The following is a 25,453-nucleotide window of genomic DNA, read 5'->3' on the forward strand; positions in this document are numbered from 1 at the left end:
CTCGGATACTTTGAGTATATTGAGTTTCTGTAGCAATTTCAACATACGAAATCTAACACTAGAATTTCCTATTTATAATGAAATCTAAGTAACTATCATGAACGTTCTTTTCTCCAGACGTTGACACGTCTTCGCTTGCATGTATTTCGCTTTTAACTTGCTTCCACGTGTCCTTCGAATGCAGATAAGGCTAAAAAGTAGTTATTTGGCCTTGTTTCATATTCCAACTTCCTTATTCTGGATACTCTCCAAATCATTCCAAAAAATTAATAAGTTCCCAATATTACTGCCAGTATAAAAACTTCGGCATGTTCCTTTAAACATATCTGTCGAACTATCTTTCTAACATTTTGTCGAAGGAATATTAACATACTCAGCCGAATTTCTTCAAGTATTTAACACTTCCTCTTGGCATGCTAAATATTTGAGATATGTCGAAAAATCCAACTAATAAATTGCCCCCCCCAAAAATGTCATTTTCGACCAACAGAAGAATAATGACATTTTTTTAATGCTTCAACTTAGTAATCATATTGTACTGACGTCATGGCCACTTTCTTAAAACGTCATACAAAAGGGATGAATGCTTCACACATGCTTCAACATCTATTCCCACATGTGTCCTTCTTCACATAAATAGCCTCAACAAACCATGTTATTTTGCATAATGCAGCCAATCCAAAAGGAACAACAAAGATGGGTTTATTCGTTAGACACTACAATATATACTTGAAAAGAAACAAGCTCAAGCATTCTAACAAAGGCTTGGTAAATTTAAGAAATTCTCACCCGCCTAAAAGAGAACATAAGAAAAAGATGAGGATATCACATGCTATGAGTGCGGAAAATCGGGACACTATAGAACTACTTGTCCAAGTTTCACTAGGCATCATAAAAAGAAACATAAGGAATTCTACTAGACGAAAGGCAAAAACACTAAAGGTCATAGAGTCTATATCGTCAAGACCGGTCCCAACTTTTTGGAGGTCCTGGGCAAATAATGAAAATGACCCCTGATAGATAATATAATTTTCTTTAAAAAAAATAATATCAATAGCACCAAAAAAAAAGTTCATATTTTAATCAATATTATCAAAATACATTCTGACTACTTAAAAAAAGTCTTCCTTCTAGCATTTTTTGAAGCAAATTCTTCAATCAAGTCTTCATATTGTATATTCTCCAACAAATCATTTTCAATCGCTAATAACGCTAACCCATTAAGTCTTTCTTGTAACATGGTAGACCGTAAGTAAGACTTCAACAATTTCAATTTTGAAAAACTTCTTTCTGCAGAGGCAACTGTCACAGGAATAGTCAATAAAACTCTATATGCAATAATTGTATTAGGATAAAAATCCATGCCTTTCAAAAATCTTAATATATCAATAGGTCCAATATTTCCTACAGGCAACGTATCTCTTAGCAACTTTAACTCCAGACATAATCCTTTCCCATCAATATCACATTGCTCATTATGTTTCAATGTTGCTTCTAAATGACTACAACAAGACTCTAAAGTTGCGTCGTCCAATGATTGTAAAATTTGAGAAGTAAACAAGAACCCAAAAACACTTTCATATTGTTGGTATTGCTCAAATCTCATATTAAGAGATACAATAGTTTGATCGACAAGGTAAAGAAAATAATTAACTCTAAAAGATTCATCTTCAGATAGCTCAACTTGCGGGGCATTCAAATTCTCATCAAATTGTCTTTTTCTTCGAATTACACGCCTTTGAGGAAATACTAGATCAATATTCAATTCAAAGGCAATTTCTGTAGCATAATTCAAGGCATTTTTAAAACCGATCTCCCTATATTCCTTAAAAAATGAAATCAATCCCGTTATTTTTTTCATAGCAACATCAATAACCATATCCCTTGATTGTAAGAGCTTGCTAACCACATTAATTGTAGATAATATTTCAAACCAAATATTTATCGCCATTAAAAATTCAAAATCACCAAGCTCATTTGTTGCTAAGGATTTAGCTTCACTTCTTATTTTAGAATCAAGATCCTTTTCTGACACTTCAAGTAAAGCTTCTCTAAAATCCGACATTTGAGTTTTAATAGCTTTGACACTATCTACATGACTCTCCCAACGAGTGGATGACAATGATTTTGGCGTTAACCATTTTACATTATCTTTCAAAATTTGCCATCTCTTAGTAGAATTAGCAAAAATAGTATAAATGCGTTGAACAACTCCAAAAAATTCTTTAGCTTTACCACAAGAGTTAGTCATATCACACAATGTCAAATTAAGACTATGACAAGCACAAGGAGTATAAAATGCTCTTGGATTTAGGTCTAAAAATTTCTTTTGTACACCTTGATGTTTTCCTTTCATATTTGACCCATTATCATAACCTTGTCCCCGCACATCAAATATGTTAAGATCAAGATTTTTCAATTCATCTTGTAAAACATCAAAAAGCCCTTGACCGGTAGTATCATTCACATTCAAAAATCCTAAAAAAGATTCTTCAACACTAACAGTATTTGAAGAAACATCCACATATTGTATCATCAAAGACATTTGCTCTTGGTGACTAACATCAGGAGTACAATCAAGTATCACTGAGAAATACTTTGCTTGTTTGATATTTCTAATGATTTCATTTTTAATTGAAGAAGCAAGAAAAGGTATTAACTCGTTTTGAATTTTATGTCCAAGAAAGTGAACATGAATATTATCATCCGTAATACGTCTAACATGTTCTTGGACAATAAGGTCAAGTTCAGCTAACATTTCAATTAAGCCTAAAAAATTCTCATTGCTATTTTGGTACAATCTCTCATTAGAACCACGAAAGGCCAAATTATGTTTAGCAAGAAATTTCACTATTGAAATAATTCTTTTTAAAACATTTTTCCAGTGTTCCTTTTCTTTCTCAATCAACCTTTGAGTTGTTTTATCAATAGTTTGAAAATTTTGCATTCTTTTACGCAACTCATATCAAATAGTCATATTGTGAACATGTTCGATGCATGTCTCATGCTCTCTAAGTCTTTCACCAACATGTTTCCAAGTACAAAAACCCTCATTTGCTAATTGACCTCTACCAATTCCTTTTATGAAAATTTTACAACAAAAACAAAACACTTTATCAAGCTTTTTTGAATAAACAAGCCAATCTCTATCACATTTCTCCCCATTTGGTAAAACTCTAGTATACAAATTAGCCGTAAAACGTCTAAATGATTTGTCTTTAGGACCCTTCACAATAGACAAATCTCTTTTAGGACCTTTTGTTGCCAATAAATCAATCATTCTAGACTCAAGAGAATCCCATATTGCTGGATCAAATATATCTCTATCTTCACCATTGTCACTAGCATTATCAAGATTTTCAGCATCAATATTTTCAACATCTAAATCATCATTTTCAGTAGCATTAACATTAGCATTTTCCTCCATATTTTCAACATCTAAATTATCATTTTCGGTAGCATTAACATTAGCATTTTCCTCCATATTTTCAGCATCTAAATTATCATTTTCGGTAGCATTAGCATTAGTATTTTCCTCCATATTTTCAGTAGAAACCATGTTTTCAATAATTCCAACATCAACATTTTGATTTTCATTAGGAATTTGTGGTTCTTTTATAATAAATTTATCAGGAGCTCCTGATTGAGATTGAGTTAACTCATCAAGTCTTTTTTTCTTACGCTTCTCATATCCAGAATCAAACTTTCTAATCTTAGGAGGCATAGAGGAATAATGAAAAAAAATTAGAACATGAAATTAAAATTGATCAATCCCGAAGAGTTGAAGTTGAACCAATAAATTTCACAACGTTGATGTTGAACCGATAAATTTCGCAACGTTGAAGTTGAACCGATAAATAAAAAATTAAAAAATAATTAGTAAATAAAATTAACATTTACTTGAAATTTAATTTGTATGAAGAATTTATACCAATTGAAAAATAAACAATAAATAAGAAGAAGAAATTACCAATTAAAAAAGAAAAAAAATTGAAAAACTAACCTTGAATTTTGATTTTTGATTTTTATGTTTTCCTTTTGTTTCAAAGAAGAAGAGAGGAGAAAATCACTATTTTTCCTTTTGTTAGAGAGAAAGAGGTGAATTTTTATTAGGTTAATATTTATTAGGTTAATATTTATCTATATATTAATATTAAGATTTATTAGTTATTGAAAAAGAAAAAAAAATATTTTAATGGCTATTGTGGACCGTCCTTTCGGGCCATACCCCTCCGTGGGTGGGATACGTGAACTGACTCTTTTTTGTCGATCGGACGCTTTCGCGTCACTTTTGAAAAAGTTTACAGAGTCGCCACCGACCTTTTATTTTATCCAATGAAGGAAAGGTTTATAAAAGAAACAGAAAAAAGACCTTTGAGAGATTCTGGGTAAGGGGGTAGGTTATACAAAGGGAAGGTGTTAGCACCCTTTGTATCCATGGTTATCCATGGGCTCTTTAGTTTGCTTAGCTCATTTGCTTTACTTTTCAATTGATTCGGAATGCTTTACCTGTGTTTCTGAAATACCTTTGCAAATAGAATTTGTAATGATCCTTGTGCGGATATATACAAATGCTTGTTTATCTTTCGAAAGATGTTTTGAAAAGATCGTTAATTTTGTAATGATCCGTGTTTGGATGTATACAAAATATTGTCTTTTGGAAAATTCGTTTTTAAAAAACAACAGTGTATGAGAATTTTGTTTGTTTTGATTTTGAGCAAGCAAACTAGGAGGTCTACCCTGAGTTAGGAGGTCTTTATCCTTGTTCCCTTTAAAAATCTATCCATTCGTCGGATATAAACAAAAGGTTCGATTTTGTACTCGAAACAGTAGAAATGTAACTTTGATTTTGAAAAGAGTGAAAAGGGGTTACCCTAGGAGGTGCAAATGTGATTGTGATTGAATTCAGATATTTATCTTTGAAGTTAGTGATCTGACGGTTCAGTTTTATCTTTGACATACACGCAGTTTATATGGGTGCTGGAAATTAAAATGCGGAAATGTAAAGTGCAGAAAGTAAATCTACGCTATTACATCGATTGTGTGGGAAATGTAAACTAGCCTATTTACATGAATTTGACATCCTATACATTTATCTAGGAATTTTAAATTGCAAGAAATAAAAGGCATATTTTTGTATTTTTGTGATTTATTTTAAATATAATTAATGCATTATTAATTAATTTAAAATAAAGAAAAGATGGAAATATGATTAAACCTAGCAAATAAGTTTAAAAATATGTGCAAAATGTTTGTTAATTGATTTTAGAACAAAACTAATTTTTTTGGAATTTTTGAAATTTGTTTTTGGATATTTTAAGTTAATCAAAACATAATTATGCAAATAATTACACAAATAATTAAAACTTAAAGAGAAAATTATCCTAAATATGTACAAAATTAGTTTATGATATATAAACAATATTTAACACAAAGAACAATTTTTTTTTTATGATTTTTTGACTAATTAAAATAATTAATAAGCAAATATACAAATACATACTAATTAATTATGAAAAATATTGAAATTTTGAAGAAAAATAAAATATTTTTGTTTCATAAAATAATATATTATTTTAGAAGTTTAAAATTTTTTTGTGGAATTTTTGGAAGTTTTTAACTATTTTTAATTAATTTATCAAAGAAACTAAAATAAAAATAGAAAATAAAATTAAAAATATAAGGATACTGATCTGGTGTGGCAATTAATGAAGGAGCATGGTGAGCTTGCATGTGTGAGGCGTTGGATTGGCTTTGAGATTGATCCAAGGGCACAGATTTGTAGGTGCATGGTATGATGGTGTACACTGAATCCAAGGGGATTCAAAGTCTTTGCAGGGGCCCACGCTGGATTGACCAGCGAATAAGATTTGAGGGAAGGGCCACCTTGGCGCGCTGAAAAGTCAGACGAACCACGCTTGGACGCGTGGTCGTCTTCAACCTCCAGAAGTGAGGTTTTCAGCTTCAAATAGCGGGGGTTTTTAACCTCCCCTATTTGGACGTTAAAATTCCAGTTTTTTAACAACCTATGAACCTGCAAAAAATACGAGTTAGCAATAGAAACAAGTGACCCAGATCCACTAATTAGAGTGTCCTGAATCCAAATATGTCATTTGTTTTAAGGTTTGAAGCTCCTAGCTATGGATACGAAGAAGATGAAGCTTAAACACTCATGGACTCGTTTTAATGGTGGAGCCTGATCCTCACGTTGGAACACTCATGCTAAGGCCCAGATCACACATATAGGTCCCCATAAGGATGTTAGGGTGGTTAGTTTGCAGTGAAATTAGTTGCATATACAAAAACGAAAATAAAACTCATATGTACATGAAGAGCTTTAAGTGCTTTATACGACTCTCATATGTCTATATTTAGAGCTCAATCTTACTCTATAATGTTTGAGGAGATGATTAGAAGTGTTTATTGGTATTGATATTGATTGGAAATTTGAATTTGAAAATTACAAAGTATATGCAAATTTTGAGAATTTTTGTGATATTTCTTGCTATACTCTTGCCCTATTTCGTGTGTCCCTCTTTTGCTGAAGTATGATGCTTCTTTTATAGCCCAAAGTTGCTTGGAACTCAAGCTAAGAAGCTTTGTTGTCTTTGTTGAAAGTTTGATTTTTAAAATATTAAAAATCTTTGAATTGTTGACCAAGCTTGACTCCATTCAATGCTCTTGTCTTGCTCTTCAATTCTTGCAGAAAAAATGAAGATTCCTTGAAGTGAGTCATACTTGGAGGCCAAGCAACCATTATCCATGCATTTTCCTTTTAATTTTAATCTTAAAGTAAGATAAAATTATGCAAAAAATGGCCAATAAAGATGTGGGCTTTGTCTTGGTCGTGGGAGGCCCATAGTAACATGGCAAAGATGTTTGGACCATAAAAACTTGGACTCATTTGGAAAAAAAACATTTTTGAGCAATGTTGATTTCATGCATTTTCCCAAAATTTAGCCAACTTCAACAAGGTGTAAATCCTTCAATTTTTGTCATATGAAGGAGATCTTGCACTTTTTGGAAACCTCAAAGAGTCCTCTAACCAATGTCTTTGGTCTCATATCAAAATGATTTTTGGTTCTCCTTGTGTGTCCATTTGAAAAAAGTGTCTTTTTGTTGACTTTGAAAATGACCTGTAATGTCTTTGGCCATATTTTCCAAATGGTGAATGCTATGACCATGGGATCAATTGCATTTGAAAGATAATTGAATTTCCTTCAAAATGAGCTTTGGTTGACATTTTTTGGATGAAGGATGAGAGAGTTATGATCAGTCAAAGTTGAGTTGACTTTTCAGGCAAAAACCCTAATTTTGAATCTTAGGGTTTTGTTGATTTTTGATCTTTCCTTGATGAATTGTGATCATCCAATGATCAAATGTTGAATCCTTTGACAAAATATGGACTTTGACAAAAAATTTCATTTTTGACTGTCAGTTGACTTTTTTGGTCAAACGGGTCGTCTGTTGACTGTTTGAGCTGCTGACGGTGCGTCTGAGTGAATTGAAGTTTGAAAATTTGTATGATGGTACTTTGAGATGTATGGATGTATATGAAATCCATTTGAGCTCTCAAAACTTGTTGCTCCTGTTAAAACAAGAAAAACCCTGATTAGGGACTGTCTGTATAGGAGGCAGTTAAGCGTACCTGATTTTTGTGCAGTGTTGAGTTTCTGCTAATCATGTGATATTCAGAAGACTTCTAACACAAAAATCTTGGAAATTTGAATTGTGAATGATTGATTTGATTGATTGTACAAATCACTGTGAATTGTACTGTCTGCAGTTTTGTCTGTCAACTGACTGTTCGTGTACTGAAGCAGCAGTTAAAGTGAAAAAATCAACCGTCAAAGTTAATTTTCTTTTTTTTTTTTGTTGTTATTTTTGTTTTTGTTTGGTGTGAAGCATGAAAATTTATTTACATGACTTGTTAGAAAACAGAAACATAATAAATAACTGATATTTACGGTATGCGGGCAAAATTACCGATAATAACCTGAAAATTATTTAATGCACAGAAATAGAAATATTTGACTGGCAGAAAATACACAAAATATTATCTTAGTAATTAAGCAATATTATGACAACTAGTACAACATTTAATACTGACAGTATAAATATTACATACTATATTGAACAGTACGACGAATAAACGGTACATTTAAGAAATAAGAAATACGGCAAATTTTAAGAATGACGATTGATGACCCATGCTATGAACAATAGCATGTAGATGATTGGGAGCATAACCATTGCAGGTCCACACTCCTCAGGACTGTGCAGGCAGAAGAAAGTCATGATCACCGTAGCAATGGTGATGACTGTAAGAGACAGTGTCTCTATCCATTTTGCCATTTTTGTTAGGGAAGAAGAGAAAATGGATTATGAAGTGGAAATTTGAGAAATGAATTAGAATTTGATGTGAGATTTTATGGAAGAATGAGAAGTATTTATAGAATGGAAAGAAGGAAAGAGACGTTGGGGAATGATGTGATTCCGTACAAAAGGAAATTTGAGTGGTAGTGAGATTTGAAAGAAAGTGTAAGGTATTGTTGGGAAAAGAGAGATGGATAGAATAAAGTTGAGATTTGAATTTGAAAGGATAGATTTGAAAAGATTTTGAAAATAATGGAATATAGCACAAAAGTTAGTGGGAAAACAAAAACAATTGTTACCAGTACAGTGTGAGTTTCCTGCTTTTGCGCCTGCAAAAAGATTTAACCCTGCATGAACTGTGTTAGTACTATTTATCTGTAAAATAAATAAATAGTATTTGTGAAGTAAAGAACAGTATTTGGCGTTTGCGTAAGAATAAATTCCACTGTAAGCCAAGTTACTGTGTAAGAAAAATTCTGAAAACCAAGTTCTTCATATGTCAGGATATTTTGAAAAAATCCATGTTTATATGAGACTCTTAATTTTCATATTGAAACTTTCCTGAAAAAAGAAGTGGGCAAATTTTGGGGTATAACAGTTGCCCCTATTCAATCTTCTTAAACCTGAAGAGATTGTCTGAAATCTGAGGGTAGAAGATGATTGAATAAATAGATGCCCTGAAAATTTGCACTTACCTTGATCAGCAGAGATGTTGGAAGTTGCATTTGAATGTTGTCTGTGAAATATTGTTGGCAGATTGAAACATTACCTGAGATGGGCTTTCGGATGCCACCTGGACAATGTGTTGATGGTTTGTTCATCAGAATGAATCTGTTGATTATATCTTGATGAAGGATTTGAAAGTTGATCATTGTGGAACCGTTTGAGGTATCACTTTAGATCTGCAATGTTAGATCGTCCTGGAACCGTCTGAGGTTTCGCCTTAGATCTGAAATGCTAGATCGTTCTGGAACCGTCGGAGGTATCGCCTTAGATCTGAAATGCTAGATCGTTCTGGAACCGTCTGAGGTATCGCCTTAGACTAGCAATGTTAGATGATAAATGAGTTGAGAATGAGAGTTCTTCAGAGTGAATCTTTGGTTTGATTGTATCTGAAAGGACTGCTTGTCTGAATAAGATTCAGGATGAACACTGCATGTGAGTGAGAACATCTTTGCTGAAGACATCTGTCTACCTGAAAAATCAAGTTAATAATATGCGATGTCTATGATGCATGTATGATATGAGATCCTCGAGCTAGAGGAGAAATATGCAAGTTATGTTGTGTATGAATATGCGTATGATGCATGATTGTGAATGTGAATATGAGTGTGAATGTGATGCATGGTTTATGCAGCTTAGAGCGTGTCAAGCTCCTGATTGGGAAAATAAATCCCAGCTTAGTCGTCAAGAAATGAAGGCATTGTGATTGGGAAAATAAATCCCTGCTAGCCATTTGGAAGTGAAGGCATCGTGGTTGTTGATGATCTTCTGTCTCGCTTGAGTACCCTGGGTTGGGGAAATTCTTTGAGAACCAGGATGTTCTATTGAAGGATCTTTGATTACTGCTCGGGGATGAACAGTAGTTTTGAGAGTTCGGACTGTGACGCCCTTTGGAGTGGGAATGAGGAAGATGCATAATCCTCCGATGCACTATCTGACCAAGTTTGGGTGCGGAGATCACACCTTCTGAAGACAGTAATCTGGAACAACCCTGCTGGGGAATAAGACTTCTTTCGAAAGAAAAATCTTTTTGAGGGATTTGTTGAGGAATGTGTCTCCATTGGGGAAACTTCCTTCTGATGCTGGTTTAGGATAATGTCCAAATAATTGGGACATGTCCGGAATGCTATTCCTGTTTTTCCTGGTAAACATCAATCATATTCAAATGCATATGTTCATTCAAAATATCATTGGGATGCTCGCGTATTCAAAACAGAAAAAATGAAAATGTTAGTTATAAGCTGCATTGATTTTTGAAAAGGTGCCGTGATAGGCGGATTAGTATAGGGAGACAACAATCCTAGAAGTAGGAAATTGTCAGAAAGTTTTGAAAAGTATTTATGAAAAGAAATAGCTATGTGAGAACGATCCAGTCAAGTTTCAATTCTGCTATTGCCAATCTGTCTTCGAGCATCTCATCCCTCACTTGTTGGAAGAAAGTGATTGGACTGATCGGTGTCTTTGAGGTGTTGAACCTTGTCGGTGAGTAGGCAGCTGAGCGGGACATAGTTGTATGCTTTATTCCCTAATTTTTGCCTAGGCTGCCCTTTCAGGTTTTCAGCCTACCGGGATTGTATTTGTTTTGTCTCTAATTTTTGCCTGGATCGCCCTTTCGGGTTTTCAATCCACCGAGACGCTCATTTTTGCCTAAGTTGCCCTTTCAGGTTTTCAACTTAGCGAGCTGTATTTTTTTTTTTTTTAAGCAAAGTACTTTTTGACTATGTCCGCATTCACAGGGCGTGGGAAATCCTCGCCATCCATGGTGGTAAGCAACATGGCACCGCCGGAGAATATTTTCTTGATTATGAATGGTCCCTCGTAGGTGGGGGTCCATTTGCCTCTGGGATCACCTTGTGGTAAGATGATGCGTTTGATAACCAAGCCACCAGTTTGGTATGCTTGACTTTTGACTTTCTTGTTGAATGCTTTGATCATGCGCTTTTGGTATAGCTGGCCATGACAGATAGCTGCAAGTCTTTTCTCATCGATCAAGTGTATTTGGTCGAATCGAGTTTGAATCCAATCGTCTTCGTCTAGATCGGCTTCTTTCATGATCCTTAAGGAAGGAATCTGGATTTCGATTGGGAGAACTGCTTCCATACCGTAGACTAACGAGAATGGAGTTGCCCCTGTTGAAGTACGCGCAGATGTGCGATAACCATGAAGAGCAAAAGGTAACATCTCATGCCAGTCTTTGTAGGTTACTGTCATCTTTTGTATGATTTTCTTGATGTTTTTGTTGGCGGCTTCGACAGCGCCGTTCATCTTTGGTCGATATGGAGAAGAATTATGATGTTTGATCTGGAACTGCGTGCAGAGTTCAGTAATCATTTTGTTGTTTAGATTCGTGCCATTGTCAGTGATGATCCTTTCGGGGATGCCGTACCGACAAATGAGATTGTGCTTGATAAACCTGGCTACCACATTCTTGGTGACAGAAGCATATGAAGCTGCCTCTACCCACTTTGTGAAGTAGTCAATAGCGACCAGGATAAAGCGATGTCTGTTGGAAGCAGTAGGTTTGATTTCTCCAATCATATCAATACCCCACATTGCGAAAGGCCAAGGAGCCGTCAGAACGTTTAATGGAACTGGAGGTACATGCACTTTGTCGGCATATATCTGGCATTTGTGACAAGTTTTGGAATGATGATGGCAATCTGTCTCCATGGTAGACCAGTAGTAACCTGCTCTCAAGATCTTTTTAGCCATTGTATGTCCGTTGGAATGAGTACCGAAGGTACCATTGTGTATGTCTTCCATGATTTGTTCTGCTTCCTTCTTGTTTACGCAACGAAGTAAAGTCGAGTCATGGTTGCGCTTGTACAAAGTTCCATTGCTTAGGAAGAATTTGGAGGCAAATCTCCTTAGAAACTTTCTGTCGTTAATAGATGCCCCTTCAGGGTACTCCTGGGTTTCGAGATACCTTTGTATTTCATGGAACCATGATTTGTCTTCCATTTGTTTGGTATCGATCTCATTGCAATAGGCTGGTTCGTCTTGCCTGTAAATGGTGATCATAGGAGCTTCGTCGTCCCAATTGACTTTGAACATGGATGACATGGTAGCTAAGGCATCAGCTAGTTGATTTTCTTCGCGTGGGATGTGTTCGAAAGTGATCTCCTCGAAGTAAGGAATCAAACTCAACACATGTTCTTTGTATGGAATTAGATTTGGGTGCTTTGTGTCCCATTCCCCTTTGACTTGGTAGATTACCAAGGCCGAGTCTCCGTAGACTTCAAGGAATTTGATTTTTAGATCAATTGCAGCTTTGAGACCCAGAATGCATGCTTCGTATTCGGCTATATTGTTGGTGCAATTGAAACACAATCTGGCGGTGAAGGGTGTATGACCTCCTGTGGGGGAAATGATCACAGCTCCGATGCCATTGCCGAGCGCATTAGAAGCTCCGTCAAAAACCATAGTCCATCGGGATCCTGGTTGTTTGTAGTCATTGACTAGCATAATGTCTTCGTCTGGGAAGTCAAAGTTCAATGCCTGATAATCATCTACTGCTTGATGAGCTAAATGATCAGCTACCACACTTCCTTTGATTGCTTTTTGCGAAGTGTATTGAATGTCATATTCTGTTAGGATCATTTGCCATCTTGCAATCCTTCCAGAGAGAGCAGGTTTTTCGAACACGTATTTGATTTTTTTTGACATATCAGGCTTACTCCTTCGCAGTCTCTGTTTGACCGGAGTGCTTCCTTCTTTGATTGGCAGGCGATGAACTACAACGTCCGTGTCAAGGCCAGGCATATCTTGATAAGACCAGGCGAATATCTCGGCGTAGTCTTGCAACAATTGAATCAGTCTTTGCTTGACACTGTTTTCTAAGTCAGCCCCAATTCTGACCTCTTTCTTTTCTTCGTCACTGCCCAAGTTGATGACCTCAATCGGCTCCTCATGAGGCTGTATGGCTTTTTCTTCTTGTTCTAGAAGTCTTGCAATTTCTCTTGGCACTTCACAATCTTCCTCACTTTCGTCCTCAGTTTGGTAGATCGGATTTTCAAAGTCATGACGGGCAATAGCAGAGTCGTTATTGACTGGATCCAGCGTGTATGTGAATCTGCATGGTAGATATGTGAGTGTGTATGAAGAGAAAAACATAGCTATTTGAAAGCGAATAAAGAAAGAAAAAGGATCACAAAATTTTGAACATGCAAGCATCCCATGATTTTATTGAATGCACATAATCATGATATGACAAACCCTTTTTGTAGAAGGACCGTTGTGCTAAGGCACACGGCTTTCAAGCTCATGGTTCGATTGTTCAGGAACCACTTTTATCTTTGCACAATATACACAAAGAAAACAGGAAATGGCATTTACTCCTGATCAAAGGAGATCACATCCTCTGCTTTCCAGTTGTTCAATCCACCGTTGTTAGCAGGGAGCACCCAGCTGTTCCAGTTGCAGTTGTTCTTTTCGTCTTCCGTAGCATTGATTCCGCTAGTGGGAAAATGCGTAGGTAATTCTTCAGGATAAGTTGGATGATTTGTTGGATATGAGAATCCAGGTGGAGGTCCCTCTATTGGCTGAGCGAGATGCTTGATAAGGCCGTCCCATGCAGTAGGAATGATGTTTTGAATAGAGACTTGTGCATCCTGATAAGGAGTGTACTGTGACAGAAAATAACCTTCGTTGTTTGGCATCTTCCTGGCTTCTTCAAGAGCGAAGTTGTCGTCGTACTGTTCGTCCCATCCAGTCGGGACAATGTCTTTGATGGGAGTTGAAAAGCTCGGAGGAGCGGAATATTTCACCATATAGTCGTATTTGCCGCTGGGTTCTCCTAGCGTGTCCCATACTTCTTTGGGTGGATTTTGATATTGCTGAGTGACGGGACTTGTGATACTTCCGTCATTTTGATTACCCTCTTCTGTTGGAGTAAGATCTTCCAGAGCAATGTAAGAATTCTGAGGTGTGATATACTGGTAGTTGTAACCGTCATTTGGTCCTCCCACAGCATCCCACATTCCCATGGTAATGGGTGGAATTTCGTCTGGATATGGCTGAATGATGTGGTTCAAGTATGTCCCTTCATCATCAATGGCGTTTACTTCTTGGCTGGCGAAGTGTGATATTAACCCTTCAGAGCGAGGATTTTGATCATTCTTTTGATTTTCACCATTATAGCCCAGACCTAGCTTGTCGGACTTGTAGGGTATATCAGGGAGTTGTCCCCATACTGTGCGATCACCCTGTTCAATCATGGCTTTGGCATCTTTGAGAGAAGCCATAGTTGTAGCTGGAGTAGCAGGAATATGCTTGGTGGTAGAGATATCTGGAGATACAACCTCAAAAGCTTGATACGGAGTTTCGATGGATTCGCCCTCCATCTCAACATACTTGTCGTTGCTCAAGTGACTGACCATATATTCTTCTTCGCCATAGACTGTGACAACCTTTCCTTTTACTTGGTATTTTAACTTCTGATGCAGGGTAGAAGTTACAGCGTTTGCCCCATGTATCCAAGGGCGTCCTAGTAAACAGGAGTATGTTGGAAGAACGTCTATTACGGAAAAGATAACATCGAAAGTTTGAGAGCCCACTCTGATTGGGAGCTTAACTTCTCCGTACACCGTTCTTGTTGACCCATCGAAGGCTCTTACAACCACATCACTTAGTTGTAGCACAACTCCTTTGAAGTCAAGTTTTTCCAGTATTACCTTTGGTAACACGTTTAGAGAGGAACCATTGTCTATTAGCACATGAGACAGAGTGGTGCCGTTGCATTCGATAGAGATGTGCAGGGCCTTGTTGTGATTTCTTCCAGCAGGGGTTAGATCCACATCAGAGAAACCAAGACCATTGGGCACTGTAAGACTGGCGACACAATTCTCAAATTGGTCGATTGGGATTTCTTGAGGCACATGCGCAGCTTGAAGGAACTTCATTAGAGCTTTAGCATGAGCTTCTGAATATTTTAGCAGAGATAACATTGAGATTTTTGAAGCAGTATGCCCCAGTTGTTCGACAATATTGTAATCACTTTTGCAGATGATTTTCAATATTTCGTCCGTCTCTTGCTTTGATGGATCCTCAGCAGTGATCTCTACCGGATTTTGAACTGGTTCGATCAGTGGCTCTTTGCCTCGAGTGTTGATATCTGGAATAGGAATTGGAACCTGGATTGGACTAGCAGCAATATTTGGAGAAATTTCTGGTGAAAAGATTCTTCCACTTCTCGTGATCTTGCTAGTGCCTGCAATGTTACTTACAGCTGAAGTAGTTAGTGTTGCGTCCTCTTTAGTCGAGGGATCCTGCTTAACTCCATGAATGTAAACATTAGTGTCATATCCCCATGGGACAGCTTTGTCTGAGGAGTATGGAAATGGAGTTGGTCTAGCAATGACTACTGATGCCACTTTGAGTGTAGCAGAAAGTTTGAATGGAGCCTTGGTAGAGATTTTGAATGGTAAGCTGGAGATCACTGAGACGTCTTCCATTCTTATCCCGTTGGCAAAGACTTTGCCCAACATGTCCATAGAAGGGAGCCTCTCAAACATAATGATATGGCGATCCATGTGTTTTTGAATTCCCATCTTTAGATTTTCACAACCATTGGGTTGGCGTGAGCAATAAAAGCAGTCGGGATCACAACCTGGAAAGTAACCAGCTTGGATGAACTTTCTTTTGACTTCGAGGAGTGGAATTGATACTTCGTTCACATCATAAATGTAAATTGTGTCTATGATAGCATTAACAGTTTTGTCATGCTTTGGCATAGGTGCTGTGATGACATTTGGAGTTTCTGGAGGATCGAACTCAATTTCTCCAGCATCTATCATGTCTTGGATTTTATTTTTCAGGGCCCAGCAGTGATCTGCGTCATGTCCTGGACAGTTTGAATGATAGGCACATGTTGCATCAGGGCGATAATTCAGAGAAGAAGTATTGACATTCTTCGGAGGACCCCTTAATGTGATCAGATCCGCTTTAAGCAAGTGCTGCAATGCCTGAGAGATTGGCATGTTGATTTTGGTGAAAGTTCTTCTTGGTGCATCTGGTCGATGCGTATATTTTGGCTGTTGATCTTTTTGAGGTGCAGATGCGGAGATCATAACTGCCCCTACAGATTGATGCTGATCACTTTTGTGACTTGTCTGAATTTGCGCTGTATTGACCTCATTTCTGATGGGCCTTTTTGTAGTACCAGAGGAGGATCCTACTTGAATTTTTCCATTTCGAATGCCACTTTCGACACGTTCTCCGGTCAGTATTAGGTCAGTGAAACCTGATGATGAACTTCCCAGCAAATGGCTATAGAATGGGCCAGTTAAAGTGCCCATGAACATGTCGACTAGTTCGCGATCAGATAAGGGTGGTTGAACCCTTCCAGCCATATCTCTCCACTTTTGTGCATACTCTTTGAAACTTTCTTTTGGTCCCATAGACATGCCTCGCAATTGAGTACGAGTGGGTGTAAGATCAGCATTGTATTGGTACTGTTTGTAAAAAGCAGCAGCTAATTCTTCCCAAGTATGAACCTTGGTATTTTCTAGCTGGTAGTACCATTCGAGTTGTGTACCTGACAGACTTTCTTGGAAAAAGTGAATCCACAATTTGTTATCTGTTGTATGAGGTTGTATCTTCCTCACATAAGATCTCAAATGTAGTTTTGGACAAGAAACTCCATCATACTTTGCAAAGGTTGGAACTTTGAATTTTGGAGGGATGACAACATCCGACACGAGTCCCAGATCATTGAAATCTAAGCCAGGTATTTTTTGTATTTCCATAGCTTTCATACGATCCTCCAACTGTTGGTATTTGTCATCATCCTGTTCGTCTCCAGAATGATCTTCTTCTTCATTTGAAGAGAGAGAGGGTTTAGCAGAACCCTGGTTGCTTTGATTATCTTCTTGTTCACCATCACCGACTATTTCAGGGATTGGTGGCTTTTTGATCTTTTTGACAGGGATCTTGATCTTCCTTCTCAGGTAACTCAAGCCTGCAGATTCTTTGGGCTTCTTCTTCTTCTTGAGTACCAGGGCTTTCAGCTCTTGTTGCCCCTTTGCCAGTTCCAGAATTGCCACTTGAACTTGGGCATTCTGTACTTCGAGATTCTTGATGCTTGCCTCAGATTCCATCTCTTCTGACTGAAATAAACAGCGAAGAGATGAGAAACCCGTCATGAGAACCTGTTATGAAATGTGTATGACTGGATGCCATGTATGCAATGTGTATGCAATGTATATGAATGCAATGTATGAAATGCAATGTATGAAATGCAATGTGAATGCAATGCATGTGAATGCATGTGTGCAATGTTTTCAAGGATCATAGAGTCTAGATTTGTTAAAGAAGCAACAAACGTTAGTTAATCAATTTATTCTTTTTTCTTTGCCTCATTTGGGCTTACAAGACAGAAAATAAAATAAATGATCTTTCAGGTCTCCCGTGGGCGCTTTTTCTTTGTCCCCAGGAATGCGTTGATTCTTTGTTCTTCTTGAAGCTGTCTGGTGAGCTCGAATAGCCTTCTCTCATAGTCCTGACAGTGTTCTTTGAAGGTGTCTCTTTCCTCTTTGAGTTGAACCCAGGATTTTTGCAACTCTTCCAAGTCAGTTGGCATATCCGGGTGTAGAATAACTTGAGGTTCGTAACCTTCGACTTCTGATTCGATAGTCACAGGTAGAACAGCGGGATAGGGCATCATGAGTTTTTGAGCATGAGTACGCACCCATCTGAGGTAAAGTTCCATAGGAATAGAATTCCATTGCCCCAGAGTTTTGCTTTCTATTCTATAGACACTGTCCCAAGCCTGTATGAATCTTCGTCGGTGTCTGTGAGAATCATTCTCGTAATCAAACACAATGCCACGGATAATCATGTCATGAGGACCGTTGCTTCTTGCATATCCGAATTGGCGTAGAGCTAGAGAGGGATTGTAAGTGATACCTCCTTTAATGCCAAGGAGTGGCACATTAGGGTATTCTCCACAATGATCAATGATAGTAATGTCTCTTTGAAAGAAGTTGTTCCATCGGATATCTGAATGAGATAAAGACATGATTCTGTAAGACCATTGTGCTCTTTGTTCATTTCTCAGTACTGATCGGGGAAGATGACATGTAAACCACCTAGCCAGCAGTGGTATACAGCACATGAGAGTTCCTCGCTTCTTCGTGGTACGAGTGTGTAGAGAGTGTAGGATGTCTCCCAGCAATGTTGGTACCGGGTTGCGAATTAGGAAAAGGTTGATGATGTGTACACTTATGAACTGGTCGGAATTAGGGAACAAAACCAACCCATAGATCAAAAGAGCCATAACTTCTTCAAAAGCTGGATAACTTTTGTTTTCTAGCAGTAGTCGAGCCTTTTCCAGTAAGAATTTGGCAAGCAAACCCTCAACTCCACTCTTTGTTTCCCAATTGGATTTGATTTCTGACTTTTGCAGATGTAAAGCAGCAGCAATGACTTCAGGTTTTGGTTTTCTTTCTAAACCAGTGAAAGGTAATTGATCTCGGATTGGTAATCCAATTAATTCAGAGAATTCTTCCAAAGTGGGTACCAACTGGTAATCAGGAAATGTGAAGCAATGATGTTCAGGGTCGAAGAACTGGAACAGGACCCGTATCATGTCTTCTTCAAACTTTGAGGTAACCAAATGGAGTAGGTGACCATGCTTTTCAGTGAATTGAGCATTCCTGGGGAATTCTGCTACCAAGACTTTGAGTTCAGATGGCACCGTTGAGATATTGATTCGGATGTAATCTCTGGTGGCGGGAGCCATTACCTGCAAAAACAAAAGTAAACTCTTTGATCCTTGAAATGTGTAGTGAAAAATGATGTGTTTATGATGCAAACATGTGGCACACAAAAACAAATCAAACAATAGCCTTAGGTTTAAAGGCTTGCATGAGGTTGATAGGTGATACCCTCCCCTCTGAAGTTGAGTTGGTTGAAAACCTGTCCTAGAATAGTATTCGGGTTCTATGATCCTTGGAGACAACATCTCAATACGGCGCTCGGACGGCCGATCAAGAATATTCCTCGAGGATAACTAGCTTCGATCAATTTCAAAGCTAGCCACTTAATAGGCCACAAGTCAAGTTCAACTAAAAGGTTCTAAGACAAATTAGTGTTAATGACACTTCGGAAGCCTAATATACTCCTTGATCGCTTTCAAGGGACATCAGTATAAACCAAAGTATCACACTAACGATGACTACCAGATCAACCGTATCGGTACATGCCGTACAGTTTCCTTGGTCTATTGTCATATACTTAAGGTATCTCGAGATTCGGGTTAGAATCTTTCACACAAGCAAAGTACCCAAGCAAACCTGTGAAAAGTAAAGCAATCAGATCAAACAATTGAAAACATCGAAATGATCTATACTCTAAAGGTAACCCCTTTTGAAAACATTTTGAATTTGTATTCCCCAGCAGAGTCGCCAGTTCTGTGGACCGTCCTTTCGGGCCATACCCCTCCGTGGGTGGGATACGTGAACTGACTCTTTTTTGTCGATCGGACGCTTTCGCGTCACTTTTGAAAAAGTTTACAGAGTCGCCACCGACCTTTTATTTTATCCAATGAAGGAAAGGTTTATAAAAGAAACAGAAAAAAGACCTTTGAGAGATTCTGGGTAAGGGGGTAGGTTATACAAAGGGAAGGTGTTAGCACCCTTTGTATCCATGGTTATCCATGGGCTCTTTAGTTTGCTTAGCTCATTTGCTTTACTTTTCAATTGATTCGGAATGCTTTACCTGTGTTTTTGAAATACCTTTGCAAATAGAATTTGTAATGATCCTTGTGCGGATATATACAAATGCTTGTTTATCTTTCGAAAGATGTTTTGAAAAGATCGTTAATTTTGTAATGATCCGTGTTTGGATGTATACAAAATATTGTCTTTTGGAAAATTCGTTTTTAAAAAACAACAGTGTATGAGAATTTTGTTTGTTTTGATTTTGAGCAAGCAAACTAGGAGGTCTACCCTGAGTTAGGAGGTCTTTATCCTTGTTCCCTTTAAAAATCTATCCATTCGTCGGATATAAACAAAAGGTTCGATTTTGTACTCGAAACAGTAGAAATGTAACTTTGATTTTGAAAAGAGTGAAAAGGGGTTACCCTAAGAGGTGCAAATGTGATTGTGATTGAATTCAGATATTTATCTTTGAAATAGTGATCTAACAGTTTAGTTTTACCTTCGACATACACGCAGTTTATATGGGTGCTGGAAATTAAAATGCGGAAATGTAAAGTGCGGAAAGTAAATCTACGCTATTACATCGATTGTGCGGGAAATGTAAACTAGCCTATTTACATGAATTTGACATCCTATACATTTATCTAGGAATTTTAAATTGCAAGAAATAAAAGGCATATTTTTGTATTTTTGTGATTTATTTTAAATATAATTAATGCATTATTAATTAATTTAAAATAAAGAAAAGATGGAAATATGATTAAACCTAGCAAATAAGTTTAAAAATATGTACAAAATGTTTGTTAATTGATTTTAGAACAAAACTAATTTTTTTGGAATTTTTGAAATTTGTTTTTGGATATTTTAAGTTAATCAAAACATAATTATGCAAATAATTACACAAATAATTAAAACTTAAAGAGAAAATTATCCTAAATATGTACAAAATTAGTTTATGATATATAAACAATATTTAACACAAAGAACAATTTTTTTTATGATTTTTTGATTGGTTAGAATAATTAAAAAGTAAATATATAAACATATACTAATTAATTATGTAAAATATTGAAATTATGAAGAAAAATAAAATATTTTTGTTTCAGAAAATAATATATTATTTTAGAAGTTTAAAATATTTTTTTGTGGGATTTTTTGAATTTTAAAACTATTTTTAATTAATTTAACAAAGAAATTAAAATAAAATAGAAAATAAAATAAAAATAGAAAGGATACTGATTCAGTGTGGTGAGGAGCTGAGGCTCCATGGTGTGCATGCGTGTTATGATCATTGGATGTGTTTTTAGTGGAGATCAACGGATTAGATTGAGGAGAGCATGATAAGCTTGGGTGAGCTGTACGCGTGTGATCCACCAGAGTTTATATAAGTCAAGCTGGGACCCACATTTTTAAATGGCAACCAATCACGTTTTATCATTTTGCCACACAAGCGATGGACTTATTGACTAGCCAATGGAAATGCTGGAAAGAGCCACGCGTGCGCTGACCCTTGCCCTAAGACTCGCTGACTGCCGGAACAGTGATTCCGGTCGTCTTCTCCGGCGAGGTGGTTCCTCCAACTGCAAAAATACGTTAGCTAAACACCAAAGGAAGACCCTACCCCCCTAAATCGAGGTCTGGGAATCCATTGGTGGGGTTAGTTTGGACTAAAAATGCTTGCATTAAGAGATTCGAAGAGAAATATGAACACACGGTTGATCATGGCAACCTATGTTCTGGACGTTAGCACCCTCATGCTAGGGTTCAAACCTGGTCTAATGATCATTACAAGCTCAACCATAACCGTGAGACATGATAACAACAGATGAATAGAGAGTTTGAATTCAATGAAAATTTACCAAGTCGGAGAGTGAGAGAACTTGAGTTTCAGGCCTCTAAGAACTTGGTTATTGATCTGGACTTACTCAAGCAAGTACCAGGAGATGATTTAAGGACTTAGTTTGTATTGAAACTAGCTGCAAATTTGAATACGAATTTTTGAATTTTTTGATTATTTTTTGAAATATAAAGAGAGTTTATGCTATCTTCTTGCTATATTTCGTGTGTGTGTACATTGAGGAAGTATCCTAGCCTATTTATAAGCCAAAGGCTGCTTGGACACTAAGCTAAAAGCTTTGAAGAGCTTTGTTGAAATTTTGATTTTTAAAATATTAAAAATCTTTGAATTGTTGACCAAGCTTGACTCCATTCAATGCTCTTGTCTTGCTCTTCAATTCTTGCAGAAAAATGAAGGTTCCTTGAGGTGAATCATACTTGGAGATCAAGCCATCAATTATCCATGCAATTTCCTTTAATTTTAATCTTAAAATAAGATAAAATTATGTCAAAAATGGATAATATAGATGTGGGCTTTGTCTTGGTCGTGGGAGGCCCATAGTAACATGGCAAAGATGTTTGGACCACAAAAACTTGGCATCTTTTGGAAAAAAAACATTTTTGAGCAATGTTGATTTCATGCATTTTCCCAAAATTTAGCCAACTTCAACAAGGTGTAAATCCTTCAATTTTTGTCATATGAAGGAGATCTTGCACTTTTTGGAAACCTCAAAGAGTCCTCTAACCAATGTCTTTGGTCTCATGTCAAAATGATATTTGGTTCTCCTTGTGTGTCCTTTTGAAAAAAGTGTCTTTTTGTTGACTTTGAAAATGACCTGTAATGTCTTTGGCCATATTTTTCAAATGGTGAATGCTATGACCATGGGATCAATTGCATTTGAAAGATAATTGAATTTCCTTCAAAATGAGCTTTGGTTGACATTTTTTGGATGAAGGATGAGAGAGTTATGATCAGTCAAAGTTGAGTTGACTTTTCAGGCAAAAAACCCTAATTTTGAATCTTAGGGTTTTGTTGATTTTTGATCTTTCCTTGATGAATTGTGATCATCCAATGATCAAATGTTGAATCCTTTGACAAAATATGGACTTTGACAAAAAATTTCATTTTTGACTGTCAGTTGACTTTTTTGGTCAAACGGGTCGTCTGTTGACTGTTTGAGCTGCTGACGGTGCGTCTGAGTGAATTGAAGTTTGAAAATTTGTATGATGGTACTTTGAGATGTATGGATGTATATGGAATCCACTTGAGCTCTCAAAACTTGTTGCTCCTGTTAAAACAAGAAAAACCCTGATTAGGGACTGTCTGTATAGGAGGCAGTTAAGCGTACCTGATTTTTGTGCAGTGTTGAGTTTCTGCTAATCATGTGATATTCAGAAGACTTCTAACACAAAAATCTTGGAAATTTGAATTGTGAATGATTGATTTGATTGATTGTACAAAACACTGAGAGTTGTACTGTCTGCAGTTTGTCTGTCAACTGACTGTTCGTGTACTGAAGCAGCAGTTAAAGTGAAAAAATCAACTGTCAAAGTTAATTTTCTTTTCTTTTTTGTTGTTATTTTTGTCTTTGTTTTGTGTGAAGCATGAAAATTTATTTACATGACTTGTTAGAAACAGAAACATAATAAATAACTGATATTTACGGTATGCGGGCAAAATTACCGATAATAACCTGAAAATTGTTTACTGCACAGAAATAGAAATATTTGACTGGCAGAAAACACACAAGTTAAGATTTGATTTTTGAAAAAGAGATTTGAAAAGATTTTGAAAATAATGGAATATAGTACAAAAGTTAGTGGGAAACCAAAAACAATTGTTACCAGTATAGTGTGAGTTTCCTGCTTCTGCGCCTGCAAAAAGAGTTAACTCTGCATGATTGTGTTAGTACTATTTATCTGTAAATAAATAAATAGTATTTGTGATGTAATGAACAGTATTTGGCGTTTGCGTAAGAATAAATTCCTCTGTAAGCCAAGCTACTGTATAAGAAAAGTTTCTGAAATTTAAGTACTTCATATGCTAGGATATTTGAAATAAAAATCCATGATTATATGAAACTCTTAATTTTCAGATTGGAGTTTTCTTGAAAAAAGATGTGGGCAAATTTTGGGGTATAACACATGGAATCAGAGTTTTAGCTCTCGCTTCTGCTGGTCAAGAAGCAGAATGGTTGAGGGATCTCCTTTTGGAAGTTCCATTGGCTAATGATAATGTTTCAGAGGTTATGATACACTGCGATAGCCAGGCCACTCTAGCAAGAGCATTCAGCGAAGTGTATAATGGAAAGTCTAGGCATATAGGGCTTAGACATTCGTTCGTGAGAAAATTGATTAAGGATGGAATCATTTCACTCATGTATATACGAACAAGCTATAATTTGGCTGATCCGTTTACAAAGCCACTAGTAAGAGACTTAGTAAAAACAACCTCGAGAGGCATGGGGTTGAAACTCCTTGAGTAAGAGTTCCGACAGCGGCGACAACCCAATCTTACGTTAACAGAACATTAACTTCAAGATTTTCAATGGGTAACAACAAGTCGTTGATTTGGATAATTGTCGAACATTTCGTGATAATGATGATCTTAAATGAGGGTTGAGTTTTATTTTAAACTCTTAATGAAGTTCAATACCAAGGGTACGTGTCTTGTGGAAAAGGACACAATATGAACTTCACCTATGTGAATTTCAAGATGGTGACGTCTCAAAGTGAGAGTTGGAGTTTCTCTCATAAAAAATTCATGAAACAGGATAGCACATGGCCATAAATAAGTGCTAAGCGAGTTATGCAGAGGAAGAACCTTTAAAGAGTGTGTGTAAGGCAACACCGGTCTAATCATATGGATTCATGCTTTAAAATCTTTGCTACCTAATATTCCGATTAAACTTTGCGTTGTCCTCACTAAGGTTAAGTTTTAAATCGAAAGATACCTAACTGTATTAACACTCTTTATATCTCATTTCTGGAATTATTAACTTTGTCATTATTAGAACAAGCGGGGGATTGTTGGAAATTACAAGCATTAATTTCATCAAGTTATGTTCCAAAATGACAAATGTGAAATAGTGTTAATTGACAATAAATGCTTCATAAATAGTCCCATAGAAAGTGGAGTAAACTTTAAAAGCAATTATAAAGTCATTGGATCAATGTACTTTCCAAAGGAGCCAAAGAGGATAAAGTGCCACATAGACATATGTGGTGGTCCCAAGCCTTATGCCACTTGTGGCGGCTAGTGGCGGCTTGTAGACGGCACTTGAGCACTTAGGCACGTCGCATCGGAGCGATCGGGCTATTCGCGACGTTAATGAGGCGGCGCCGGTGGCGCTCCAGCCGCCTCCGGCGGGCGGCCCGGCCTTCGGCCGGAATACTGCGAATTTGTTTTTATTTTCGCTCCAGATTTTGATCATTGCCTAAAGTTTGAATTTTGAATTTGAATTCGAAATACATAACACTTCATGAAGTGGTGCATTGTATTTTATAAACCATTGCAAATATACATTGAAATGGTGTTGTTTCATCAAGAGTTGCAACCTTATGAAACAACACTTGCATGGCCTATAAATACATGCTTCTTATTTCGGAATTAACACACAAAATAATTATCCTCTAAATATATTTTCCAGACAGCTTCCTTGCATTCGAGTTTCTTCACCGGTCTTGTGCAGACTCGAGTAAGGCTGAATTATCCTGGGTATTCAGGCCATTCCAACTCTAAGACAATCGAGAGTGTGCTTGAAATACTTTTAAGGAAAGTGACTCCATTCGCGATTCAGCCTGGATCCATTCGATTTTACCGAAATATCTAATGTATTTAACTCGCTGATAGTCAATGT

At 36.8% G+C, this 25,453-nt stretch overlaps 2 protein-coding genes across 2 annotated transcripts; both read right to left on the reverse strand.

The window, feature by feature from the left end:
• Positions 1-1,108: 1,108 nt before the first annotated feature.
• LOC131658031 (uncharacterized) lies at positions 1,109-2,947 on the reverse strand. The gene has a single exon (XM_058927367.1). It carries the CDS (start codon positions 2,945-2,947, stop codon positions 1,109-1,111), a length of 1,839 nt encoding a protein of 612 aa, XP_058783350.1.
• Positions 2,948-2,965: 18 nt separating this feature from the next.
• On the reverse strand, positions 2,966-3,724 carry LOC131658032 (uncharacterized). The gene has a single exon (XM_058927368.1). The coding sequence runs from the start codon at positions 3,722-3,724 to the stop codon at positions 2,966-2,968; it is 759 nt and encodes a 252-aa protein (XP_058783351.1).
• Positions 3,725-25,453: the final 21,729 nt, after the last annotated feature.

Source organism: Vicia villosa, linkage group LG3 (genome assembly GCF_029867415.1).
Source record: "Vicia villosa cultivar HV-30 ecotype Madison, WI linkage group LG3, Vvil1.0, whole genome shotgun sequence".
Taxonomy (NCBI): Eukaryota; Viridiplantae; Streptophyta; class Magnoliopsida; order Fabales; family Fabaceae; genus Vicia; species Vicia villosa.

What these genes read in the sequence shown, in the direction of transcription:
- LOC131658031 (XM_058927367.1), bottom strand. Translation starts at nt 2,947, where the DNA reads ATGCAAAATTTTCAAACTATTGATAAAACAACTCAAAGGTTGATTGAG.
- LOC131658032 (XM_058927368.1), bottom strand. Translation starts at nt 3,724, where the DNA reads ATGCCTCCTAAGATTAGAAAGTTTGATTCTGGATATGAGAAGCGTAAG.